Here is a 13092-nt window from a genome sequence, read left to right on the forward strand (position 1 = left end):
AAAAAGATAAACAGACACGTGGCTGCACTTTTATTAGATGAAGCAAAAAAGACTCTGGTACAGAAGAGAGTCAGCTGGGACTTGACCAGTGCATTGTCAAAATATACAGAGTCTCCTCTTCACTGGGCAGTCATGAAAGCAGACAAGTTTTTAGTGTATTTTAAGCCATTTTATGTAAGATGAGCATGAAGCATTAAGAATATTATAACCCGCTGGCTCGGGCATTCACTGTTTAAAAAACAGACTGTAGGGGCCCCTGGGTGGCTCAGAGGGTTAAGCCTCTGCCTTTGGCTCAGGTTATGATCTCAGGGTCCTGGGATCAAGCCCCGCATTGGGCTCTCTGCTCAGTGGGGAGCCTGCTTCCCGCCCCCTCTCTGCCTGCCTCTCTGCCCAGTTGTGATCTCTGTCAAATAAATAAAATCTTTTAAAAAAATAAAAAATAAACCACAGATTGTACCATTCCAGCTGAAAAATTGTGCTGATCATAGAGCAGGCGGCCAGACCCCTGGGGGTGGATGGAAAATGAAGGTATGAGCTATGGAGGGGCGTTCATGGGTTTCATGTGTTCAAAACAAACCAAAAGCATCATGTTCCTTAAACTGAGCCCCTCACATACACCTCAATTTCAAATTGCTGCTTTAGCACAAAAGCAACTTTCTGGGAGAAGGGGCTTCTCTGGGACCTGGTTTCTTCAAACAGGGACAGATTCCTACCACTCAGCTCCCCCTACGCGAGGTCATGAAGATTAACAATAATGACGGGATTTTTTTTTTTTTTCCTTTTTACACACTGTGAAGAATTCCTTTGAGAAGAATTATGCGAGATCCACTGGGGAGCTCAAGTCCAAGGACAGTTCCATGGCTACTGAGGATACTTTCAAGGACAAGCAGTAGATTTAAAAAAAAAAACAACAACAAATGTCAGAACACAGCTCTACTGTGTTCTATTGTCTTTCCTTCCACTTAATCATATCGTACAAAAGGCAATAATTATCTGTTAGGTGACAGCCAAGGCAGGCCCAGTGGACAAGCAGCGGTGATATGCTGAAGAGGCTGTGACTTAGCAATGGAGTTAATCATACTTTCCTTGAATAAACAGCTTCGAGTTCCCCCCACGCCCTGCCCACTCACCGCTTTTCTGTGTTTTGTTTACTTCTCTCCATCAAGACAAATGAGCAGCTTAGAAATCTGCTTGGGTCTAAAAGATTTCTACCCAGAGTAGCAAGGGTGGTGGCTCATGATTTCCATCTGCTGTTTCCGCCTGCCTGGCAGGCATTTCCTATTTCTGGTATCAGCGAGTTGGATTTGTCTTTGGGGAAGCAAACCTCCCTTTCAGAATGTGAGATCTGGGTAGGTGCTGGCTGCACCCCGACCCTGAGGTCCAAGGCTGAGCACGTGACCCAGGCCTGCTCCAGAGGCCTATTGCATCCCCTGGCCACAGTCTACGGATGGACAGGGGACCCAAGACAGTCTGGCTAGAGCTCTGAGACTCTGGCCATTCTAAGGTTCTCTTTCTTTCCACTGGGGTTCAGTTAGGAGGATGGGGGCCTAGGGCTGCTGAATAAAGTGAAGTCAACTCAGAGGAAAGCAGAGCAGAGTGACGAGGGAGAGGAAGATTCTTGACAGCAGTCTGAAGACCCAGGATCGAGCAATGCCTGTGCTCTACCCTTGGACTCTTCAGACACACGAGCCAATAAACCCTCCTTTTTCTTAAAATAGTATGAGCTGGGTTTTTGCCGCTTGCAGCTGAAGGATTCACAGACTGCCTCTTCTTCTGTGTCAGAAGACTTGGTAGCTGCCCCACCTGGGGAACCGATGTAAAGCCTGGGCTGTCAAAAATGACTTCCAGAGACGATGCGTTTTATCAACAGCCCTCCTGGCAGGGGGTCATTGTCACTGAAGTTGAAAGTTGCCACGTGCCATTTTATAGGCCAGAATCATCTTTTCCCTAACCTGTGCCACTTACTTCCAACTTTACAACTGAACATGGTTTGCAGGGAATGCTTATTTCCACACTTTTGATTGCTCTTTAGTAACCAGAATCATCCTCATCAATAAACACTGTGACTCTCTAAGTCTTTACGACTCTATTATCCAACTGGGAAGTTTGAATCATGTGCTGTGTCTGAGGAGGGGAAAGGCAGTGGAACACAAATACGCAAAATAACAATATCCTTGCGTCTCCCCCAACGCCTCGCAGGACCCAACGGTGTTCTGCACACAGTAGGACCACGGCAAACACGGACTCGGAAAGAGTATTCAAGCTTCAGTATATTCCAAACCTGAAGCTCTAGGAAACATACCTGATATTCCTGTAGGAAAACCCCACCCCAAGTTTCAAGCAGATGGCAGGGCATAGACACTCTGGCCTCCGTTACCATCGGGGAGCAAGCTGCCCTCGAGCGAAAAGCTTTTTCTTTCCTTCTGGCATCAGGAACCCACAGACCTATAAAAAGTGTCCTTCACAAGGATGTCTGTTATTCACTCTGAGTGCAGTGACTGATTTCTTTGTGACACTGGAGACCACAGGGCTGGTGTCACTTGCTAGATGTCACATAAAAGTCAATCAAAGGCCTTCTCATTTACAAATATGATCACCGGTGAGGGCGGGGTGGTGGGGGGCGCCCCGCAGCTTTGTCCTCAAGGAAGTCTGCCGTTCATCAGGACCCTACAAAACAGGGGCATTAAGCCCTCCTTCGACGTGAAGAATGCTGACCGGACTAGTGAAAAGGACTCCAGAGACAGCGGATGGTGGCAGAGCCCCCATGGGAGCTGCAGAAGAATTAACCAGAAACTCTCCATGCGTTGCATTTTTCACAAATGAAGAAGTCTGATGTAGAAGCTTCACGGTGCTTTGAGATGGAAAAAGGCGAAGTGATTTACAACTGGGACCCCCTCCCCGTGAGGGCAGGTGCAGAGAGAGGCAGGGAGCCCTCTGTGGCTGGGTCGCATGGACCCTGATGCCTGTCACCAGAGCGGCCCCAGGCCCTGCCCCACAGCCCCCCACCAACTCGCACCCTGCGCCAACTAGAGAAACTAACAAAACGAGCGAATCCAAGACAAAGGGAAAGCCGCTTTCGAGTCAATGAAAAGCAGCCTATCAGCCGACAGGCCTTGGGAGCCTTCCTTCCCAGCAAGAACCTCAGAAACAATTAATTCTGAAAACCAGTTCATTTGTAAGGAGATGACCTTAGACGCCCCCTAATTAGAGTGCCGCTAAGTGGGCCTACTTTAAAATTAATTTTTAAAAGAAATCCTACAGCTCTCCTTTCCGTGGAAGAGCCGTGTTCTAAAATTAGCAGCTAATGCGGTCCTTCTTGGAGGGGCTGGCGAGCTGCCGGGGACGGGGACCGACGCGGCCTACCCGGCACAGATAGGCCCTGGCGTACACGGACACCAGCGGGTCTCCGATCCCGCGAATCATGCACGTCAGCCGGGGCAGACACTCCGAAATCCCCCTGTGAGGAACAAAAAGTGGGCAGCGTTACACCCCACGCGAGCGCTCTCTGTTCCTTCATTTTTAACATAAAGACACCCTTCCTCAAGGCCGGTGGGGGGTGGGGGGGGGAGAGAACCAAGTCTCAGAGACAAACCAAGGCCAACGTTTTTGCGTTCTTCTCCAGACACCGCTCATTCCTTGAGTGCCTTCTGTCATCTCTACCATCTCCTCAGGGCTGGAACCTCATCTTTTCTTTTTTGCCCATCTGAGGTGACATTTTTTTCGTTAATGTAACAGTTTCTCCCCCTCACTATTTTCCACCTGCTGATCACTCCTGGATCCTCTCGATGTTCTCTCGCCTGTCCTCTGCCCCACTCCCTCCTAGCACCCAACACCTGCCACCTCAGGCTGGCGTCAGCCTTCCCCATCCGCGTCCGTCGGGGCTGACTGACTTCGGCAACACGGGCCCTCCCTCTGCCTCGGGCATTGCCTTCCCAAATACGGAGGCAAAATCATTTCTTTAGCACCAATGTTATCCCTAAAAACTACCCCAGGCACCCTTGGATCCAAATCAAATATATTTGGTACACATCCTAAACCCAATAAAACTACTTCACCATAAAGCAGGAGAAGCTGGTCCCTGGCTTTAGGGAGCTTATCATCTATGGGCCACTCGACATGACCCGGTGTTCTGTCGGCTCTGCAGAGAACAGATCTGGCTTCTCCCAGTCCTGGAAGCTACCCTCAAAACAAGGCCCAAGGTAACCCAGAGCAACACGGGGCTCTGGGCAAAGGCTCTGCGGCTGATGGCATCGTTATCACCATCTTCAGCAGCATGAGCAAATACGGAGTGTGGGCCCACTGTGTGCCAGGCCCTGCTCTCGACAAATCCCCACCGACCTCTTTTTATGGACCCATTCACAGAGGAAGAGACAGAGGGTCAGAGATGCTTAGTAACTTGCCAAGACGACAGAGCTACTAAAGGCAGAGTGAGTATTCTTCCATGAACCTCTCAACCACCTTCTCCTGGCTTGAGTTTTCTTCTCCATCAAACAGGAAGGAGAACAGTATCTCTACCTTATCGAGGGTCCATTTAGATCAGAGGAGAAAATGCACAGGAGGGGCTTGGCCCCAGGTCTGCTACATGCTAAGTACCTAGCGAGTGACAGTCGCTATCACCTGTCACTAGTGTGTGTGGGGGGGAGATTCCCTGGAAATGTTACAGTTCTAGACACTGAAGAGGAGCCTTACGTCTTGGAGAGGAACTTGTTACACTTCAGGATGGATGCTTCCACGTAACTACAAAAATATCCTGTTAAGGAAGACGTTTTCCAGACGGCCTGTTCCCTGCGGCAAAAAGGCTAGACCACTCATAAGCAGGACTTAGCATGACTTCAGGATGGTGGGCCCACGACGGCTCTCAGCAGCCCAGAGAACTGCGTTAGCTAACAGCTCATGGTTTCCATAGCTGGTTCTCAAGGCTTCATACTTACTGAAAATACATTTTTGGGGGAAAAAATTACATGCTGATTCACGGTTGCATGCTACAGTTTAAACTGCATTTTGAGCATCTCCCCTCGAGGCTTTATGGGGGAAAGAACGAACTTTAGATAACCAAGATTCACTTGTGTGTAAGTCAAACTCTCTGTTCTCCAGAACTGGCATCTGTGCAGAGAAGCCTGACCCTGTTCCTTTCAAGTTTCGAGAACCAGAGAAAACACATAAAGATGAAGCATTTTAATTGAGAGAATTAATGTGGGAATGTTCCTCTGGGAAACAAAAGTCTGGTACATGGCATCATATTCAAAGCAAGAAAACAGAACACTATTTGGGGAGAGTGCAGTCCAAAGGCTCCGACAGTGTGGCTGGCCCTGGATTCCCAGGCTAGCAACCGTAACGGGACCAAATTTTTAACAGCAATTTCAGGGCATCCCATCACATGGCTTCTATTAATGGTGCAACTCTTTCAGCCTATCTTTAAAATCATCAGACAAAGACCAAAAAAAGGATACAATCTTGGAATGAGTTCCCTGATGGAAGCAATCTTGAAAAACCAATTTAAGCATGTTTCTTTGGCCGTGTCATTGACATTCTCTGGAGAGAAGTGATCTGAAACGCAAAAACAGTATCCATCAGGGACTGGGGTACAGCTGCTCCGGGCCCTGAGACAGGAGAACATTTCAGTGGACAAGAAGGGGTGGCCTCCCCAGTTCTTTGAGATCTTTCCTTCCAAATATTATTAGGAAACAGGTAATTCACCTCATGTCCACAACATCCCTCCACAGTACCTACTTTTTTTCTTTTTAAGATTTTACTTATTTATTAAAGAAAGAGGGAGCACGGATGGGGGGTGGGGTGTGCAGGGAAGGGCAGAGGGAAACGGAGAGGGAGAAGCAGAGTCCCGGCTGACTGGGCAGACCAGCGCAGGGCTCCATCCCAGGACCCTGAGATCAGGACCTGAGCTTTACTTTACTGTGACAGATGCAGAGACCAAGGCACAGAGATGGCTAGGGCACACAGCAAGCAAAAGTCAGAGCTGAGATTCAACCCAGGCAGTCCAGCCCCACAGCCTCTCACACAACCCCAAGATTCTTGGTACACCCAGCAGAACTAGGACCATATGGCTGGGAATTCCAGATGCTTCGGAAACCTGCAAGTGTCACCTGACATGTGATCCGAGCTTGTACTCTAAATATCACCTGCGCCAGGAAAATCAAAGCCCTGCGGTGGAAAACGATCAGTCCGGCCACCAGCTTGATCCTCCTGCCAACACGTGAGTCATCTAGTGGCAAAACTGCTAGTTTCCCCCAATATCTGTTCTCTTCCTCTTCATTAACGGACCTGTCCCTTTTCTGCTGGGCATGCGGCCATCCCCACAGCGAGGTATGGCATAGTTTACTTAAAATTAAAAAAAAAAAAACAAAAAAACTCAATCAAAGGGGGAGACGTTAATCACTTTAGGAGACAACCGATGAATTCTAGCTTGCTGCCCTCCTCACTGTTGCGCACAGTCATCTTGCGTCCCTAATTCTGCTTTCTGCAACTTGGTGGCACATGATTAAAGTGATCGAAATTCTGATGGAATCAGCAAGAAGATAAACCTCCAGGTACCTCCTAGCAGAGAACAGTCACTAATCACAACTGCAGATAATATGGAAGTGCAATCTCAAGGATTTATTTTTGGATGTTACAGAAGGCTTCATTCATTCAAGAACTACTCACCTGCCAGTTCCAAAGGGTTTCCTGCCCTAAACCCGCCCACTTAAAAGGAACTGCTTTTTCTTTTTCTTTTTTTTTTTTTTTCCAAGTTCCAAGAGATCCAGACAGGAAAAGATAAGGGTTATTCTTAAATTCATTTGTCAATCGTGCTTTGTGGAAAACGGGTGGGATTAATTTCCCTTCATATGACGGGATCATGGGACCTGAAACCTAAAAGCAAAAATAAGTCTCTAAGATCATCTAATAAAACCTCTTGCTTTGGGGCGCCTGGGTGACTCAGTGGGTTAAGCCTCTGCCTTTGGCTCAGGTCATGATCCCAGGGTTCTGGAATCGAGCCCCACATCAGGCTCTCTGCTCAGCTGGGAGCCTGCTTCCCCCATCCCCCGCCTGCCTTTCTGCCTACTTGTGACCTCTGTCTGCCAAATAAATAAATAATATCTTTAAAAAACAAATAAACAAAAAAACCCTTCACTTTACAGATGAAGGAATGGAGACTCAGAAGAGAGCTGGCATCACTGTAAGCTATAACCCACCAGCCCCGACAGGAGCCTTGTCCACTGAAACCCGCAGCTGGACGCGAGAGACCCTGGGGACACAGAAAAGCAAGCTGTCCTGGGCGTCCACATCGCCTGCAAGCTGTACAAAAATGTGCACATGGCTTTCCCTCCAGCTCAGGAGATCATTAAAGAGAAAACGATATTAGGCAGGACTTTAAAATCTTGTAGCAAAGTGGGGTGCCCGGCTGGCTCGGTCACTCGATCACCCAGCTCTTCACCTTGGGGTCGTGAGCTGAAGCCCCCACGTTGGGCATAGCGCTCACTCAAAAAATAGAAATTAGTTAAAATCCTGTAGCAAAATAAATCTTACATTCCTGTGCTTCATTTGCTCAACACAAATGTTTAAAGAACCAACTAAAAGTAGTATTCTAGGCTCTCAAGAGATAACAATACACAAGACAGCCCCTGTGCTCACGAAGCTTATATTCCAGGACGGAACAACATAATGAACCTTGGAAAGTATAAGCAAGCAAGCAAGCAAACAAATGAGGTAGTATCCAGTAACAGCCCATACTATGAAAGACATACCACTAAGTATTAGACTTGACAGTGACTTTGGGGGTGCAGTTTCATTAGACAGGGTGGCCCCAGTAGGCAGCATTTGAGCTAAGCCCTGAATTACAACACGGAGACAGCCATGTTTACATGTGGAGGAAATGTGTTCCAGGAAACATCGAGTGCAAAGGTCCTGAGGTAGACAGGAACTCTGGATGGGGTCAAAGAAGAAAAAAGCAAGCCGAAGGGGCAAGCAAGAAGGAGAGAAGCAGGTACCACGCGCCAAGTCATACAGGGCTGCAGCCTTGGTAAGTAGTTGGAGAGTTTTTCTAGGCGCAACAGAAACGAAGGGCTCTGGGCAGAGGAATGGCCTCACAGGACATGACTTATACTCTAGCACATGGACTGCCTACATGGAGAATGAATTCAGAAGGTGGAAATTAATTCAGAGACGTCAATGTACCAAAAAGCAAAGACTCTTCCTCCTAATCCCCCTTATTTTTCTTTTATGGTGCTTCTTTTTTCAACCCTGAACTTCCGTGGATATTTTAGGAGGAGGGAGGAGACCAGCGAGTCGAGTTCTCTTTCCTCTGCCAAGTCTCCACCCTAAGAGCGAGAGGTCTCTTTACATAACAGTGCATATAGGGAAGTCCTCTCGGTCTCGCCTCAGAGGCCAGGTCAGCCTCCACCAGCCACGGGGAGAAACTGAAGGCCGGAATGCCCACAGGTGACAACAGCCACGACACGACAAACCCAAGTTCCCTCTCCTCAGATGGAAATGAAATTACTTGATTGCTTAGAGTGGATCGTCTCTGCACACATATGCTGGATTAAGAGATGGTAGGGAAAAGCTACCACATACAGTAGTACGTTCTGTTCACCACCCCAAAGGGCACCTGTATCCTTCTAAACTCATCAAATAGGTCTACACGCTTCAGTTCAAATTCCTGAAGGTGAAGGGCTCAAAAATTAAATTCAGCAGTCAGAACTTGATTCAACTGGAAAGAATGAGCACACACGCCACCAGATTCCCCTCTGTACAGAACCTCTTCAGGCAGAATTCCACACAGTGGATTTTGAAAGCTTTCTTCATAATTATTAAGAGACATCCCCGTAAATCTCTGACATTTCTGAGAGAAACTGGCCCTTTTCCCCCTCAGGTTCTTGGAACCAGAAAACACTACGTGCAGACGTAGACTTTCACTGGAAAAAAAAAAAAATTAGGAAACTATTTTCAAGAAAAACAAAAGCCCAGTTTGCATCGCTCAAGGTAAAAAAAAAAAAAAGGTATTGGGGAAGGAAGAGTTTCTGTGAGAAAAGTGCTAATTAATAACTTTAGACAAGGACTGGAAATGGATATGAAAATAGTCTTTTATGTTGAACTTTCATAGTTTAAGTAGGAGGCTGTTAGTAATTTTTCCTTAGTTGGCTCTAAAATATTGTTTGTATATTTAGTGAAAATTAGGAGGAAGGAAAGTTATTGCAGGAGATGGAAACTCGAAGGCCCCTGGGGATTAGACAGGTAACAAATATTCTTATGTGGTTTGGTGCACAACAACAGGAAGTAGTAGATTGTGTATTAAAAAGCATTTTCTAAAATGCTGTTGGAGGGGCACCTGGGTGGCTCAGTTGGTTGGGCAACTGACTCCTGATTTCAGCTCAGGTCTGGGTCTCAGGGTCATGAGATCAAGCCCCACGTCAGGCTCCCAGCTCAGTAGGGAGTCTGCTTGGGATTCTCTCTCTCTCTCTCTCTCTCTCTCTTCCCTTCTTCCTCTTCCTGTGCCCCACTCTCTTAAATAAATAATTATTTTGGGGGGTGGGAAATGCTGTTGGAGGGGCACCTGGCCGGCTCACTCAGTGGAGCATGTGACTCTTGAACTGATTAGGGTTAGGAGTTCTAGACCCATATTGGATGTAGAGAGGACTTAAAAATAAAATCTTTAAACAACAATACTGTTGGGATGCCTGAGTGGCTCAGTCAGTTAAGCATCTGCCTCCAGCTCAGGTCATGATCCCAGGGTCCTGGGATCGAGTCCCACATTGGGCTCCTTGCTCAGTGGGGAGACTGCTTCTCCCTCTGCCCCTCCCCCTGCTTGTGCTCTCCCTCTCTGACAAATGGATAAATAAAATCTTTAAAAAAATATAAATAAATAAAAGATAAAAATAAAAACCAATACTGTTGTAGCCACAAAAAAACACCTATTTGGGTTTAATTCTGCTTATAGGCGAGCATATGCTTACTTTATGGCACACAAGTTGGCAAGCTTAAATTAAACAGGTGTACCTAGGGGTGCCTGGATGGCTCAGTCGGTTAAGCCTTTGGCTCTGATCATGATCCCAGAACCCCGGGTTCAGGTCCTGCATCAGGCTCCTTGCTCAGCAGGGAGGCTCCTTCTCTCTCTGCCTCTGCCTGCCACTCTGCCTGCTTGTGTGCTCGCTCGCTCGCTCTCTCTGACAAATAAATAAATAAAATCTTTTTTTTTTTTCAAAAATTGTTAATAAATAAATAAATACATAAATAGGTGCACCTAGATTTCCCAAATCCTTGAAGTTGACAGAGAAGGCTTCTGCACTCAAGGTGGCCCCTGCCTCCCTCTCCAGGCTCACTGCCTCCGGATCTTGAGATGCCTTAGGACGTGGGAGGAGCTGTTAGAACATCACAGATGTGATGTGGTGGAGGGGAGTCTCTGGAGTAGCACCAACCAACAGAAATATTGCATGAGCCATGTTCAAAGAGATAAAATAAGTGAAATCTTCATAAAATGCTTCATTTAACCCAACTCATCCAAAATGTCATTTCAACATGCGATCGATTTTTAAAAATTGGTGAGATACTTCATGGTCTTTTAAGTCTCTGAAATTCAGAGTGTTTTTATACACACATCACACCCTCCGTTTGGACTGGCCAGAGCTCACGTGCCCCACGTGACCAGGCCGCCATGTTGGACGGCACAGAGCTCCCCTAAGCGCAAGGCTCCCACAAGCTGGCGACAGGGCCGCGGGCATGTCCTTGGCTCTTCCCCCATGGGTTTGCTCCTCTGACGCCAGATGACTCTTTCAGCCCCAAAGGTCTGTGGGGTCGTGTCTCTTTTTGAGAAATAGTTGTATTCAATCATTTTAAAAATAACAGATACAGAGATGGGCAAAAGAGTTAATGAGTAAGTGAACAGGTCAATTATGGGTTACGGTGTCTGGCTGAGAGCAGAAGCAGTGGGGGCAAGCTCGTTGTTCCAACTTGTGTGGATGACAATGTTTCCTCACAGCAGCTCTGGGAACTTGAAAGGAGGGACGAGAGGTAAGAGAAGCTACTGCTGAGAGTCCCACATAGCCAGAGACATCGTCATCATTTATGTGACAACAGGGATTCATAATCAAGCTGTCCCATTATAACCCCCTGAGATTTTAAAATGGATTGGCAATAAATTTAATGCTCCTATCACTTAAGCTCAGACTGTAAATGCAAAGTATCTGTTATTGATTTCTTTGCCATCATTCTTTAGTATGTATAAAGTTGGTTTCTGCAATTTGCTTCTCAGGAGAGATATGCAAGGAAAAAATGTCAAGCAGTGGAGGAATTTAAGTATAAAAGGTATAAAAGATCAGCTGAGGGACGCCTGGGTGGCTCAGTCCATTAAGCCGCTGCCTTCGGCTCTGGTCATGATCCCAGAGTCCTGGGATCAAGTCCCGCATCGGGCTCCTTGCTTGGCAGGGAGTCTGCTTCTCTCTCTGCCTCTGCCTGCCACACTGCCCACTTGTACGCGCGAGCTCTCTCTCTCACAAATAAATAAAATCATAAAAAAAAAAAAAATCAGCTGAATCTAGTTGTACCTTTTCATTTTCATGGATTCAAATTACTTGCCCAAATTCTTAGCCTGGCCATTTGAAAACCTTCTCATGGTTTTTTTTTTTTTTTTTTTTTTTAAGAAAACTGAGATGATCAAAAATCTGCCAAGTTGTTTCTTCTACTTCTAACACACCAAAAACAAAATAAATCTACTGAGTCTCCGTAAATCCTGACTTGATAGAAACGTTCTAATCACAACTCCAGGGTAGAACAAAATCCGTAGAACAGCTCTGACATTACCTGGTAAGACGCTGTGGTTATCCACACACATGGAGAAGATGCGCTCATACACGAGCTTTCCTGGGGAGAAAAGGACAGATGGTGTTAGCATCCCCCTCCTCAGGAGCGAACACTAAATAAACGTTTGTTAATTAGGGACAGAGGGGGCTGGTCCCAGAGCTCTTTAACTTGTTATCGTTTGCTGCCACCTAGTGGTCAAAATTGTAAGCCCCATTTCTTTTGTTTCTGTTTTTAATAAAATGAGGGGACTTAAACAACACTTTCCATGAGGCAGGCAAGTCATCCTTCTCCCCTTAGAGAGGGACACTTAAGGTCAAGGGGACCCCAGACACCTCCATTTACTAAATAGCGAACAGTCCACGTTCTACTTCTAAGCCAGTGGCTGTAGGTAGGCAGCTTGGGGGTGAACCCAGCCACGGATCCATTTTGTTTGGCCCACAAAGCGCTTTAACACTTTTTTTTTTTTTTTTAAATTAGTTGTCAACAGGTAAAAAACTTTCATTCGTGTGAAAAACCGGATTTGTTGCTTCTTCACAAATGATGTGCCAAAAATGGCCCATATCCCTACAAGATAAAAATGAGCTATGACAGCGGCACACGGGTGGCTCAGTTGATTAAGCGGTTGCTTTCGGCTCAGGTCATGATCCCAGGATCCTGGGATCGAGTCCAGCATCAGGCTCCTCACTAGCATGAAGCCTGCTTCTCCCTCTCCCTGCTGTTTCCCCCGCATGTGCTTGCTCTCAAAAAATAAATAAAATCTTTAAAAAAAAAAAAAAGTCTCTTTAAGGAAAAAAAAAATGAGCTACAACAAATTAGTAGCTGACCCCTTAAATGGCATCTGTAACACCCAGTTTGTCGTTTATGTGATCTGCCTGGTGCCCAGAAGCATCGAAATTTGAGATTCAACTAGCAAGGGTAGCTGAAGGGTAGTTGAAGCTACAAGGGTAGAAATGTGTGTCTGTTCTGTCCACGGATATATTCTCAGTACTAAGACCAGGGCCTGGCATGTCGTGGACGCTGAGTACTTGCTAGATGCATAAACAAACATATTTTAGGTGATGTGGGTCATAGGTCACTGCTGTAACTACTCAAATCTGCTATTGTAGCTGGAAAGCAATCACAGGCCATGTATCAACAAATGGATGTGGCTGGTTATGTTCCAGTAACAATAATAAAACTTTATTTACAAAAACAAGTGGGCAGGGCAGACTTGGCCCATAAGCCACCCCTTAGTCTAGCACTAAAAGTTTTATTTTGTCTATTATTTTAGAAAGTACTGTCAACATCGAAGGGATAAGA

The 13092-nt window shown here is 46.4% G+C and overlaps 1 protein-coding gene across 2 annotated transcripts in view; it reads right to left on the minus strand.

Moving 5' to 3' along the window:
- VPS35L (VPS35 endosomal protein sorting factor like) overlaps positions 1-13092 on the minus strand; it is a 116525-nt gene that overhangs the window by 69518 nt on the left and 33915 nt on the right. For both annotated transcript variants that reach the window (XR_004281861.1, XM_032328016.1), the window contains exons 9-12: positions 11794-11853; positions 5451-5547; positions 4690-4737; positions 3364-3457 (exon numbers count right to left, since the gene is read on the minus strand). Coding sequence is in view for 1 of the 2 variants with exons in the window: in XM_032328016.1 (XP_032183907.1) it covers positions 3364-3457; positions 4690-4737; positions 5451-5547; positions 11794-11853 (299 nt within the window). In the remaining variant the exon portion in view is untranslated. The remainder of the gene's footprint in view (positions 1-3363; positions 3458-4689; positions 4738-5450; positions 5548-11793; positions 11854-13092) is intronic.

The sequence above is a fragment of the Mustela erminea genome, chromosome 20, assembly GCF_009829155.1.
Source record: "Mustela erminea isolate mMusErm1 chromosome 20, mMusErm1.Pri, whole genome shotgun sequence".
NCBI lineage: Eukaryota > Metazoa > Chordata > Mammalia > Carnivora > Mustelidae > Mustela > Mustela erminea.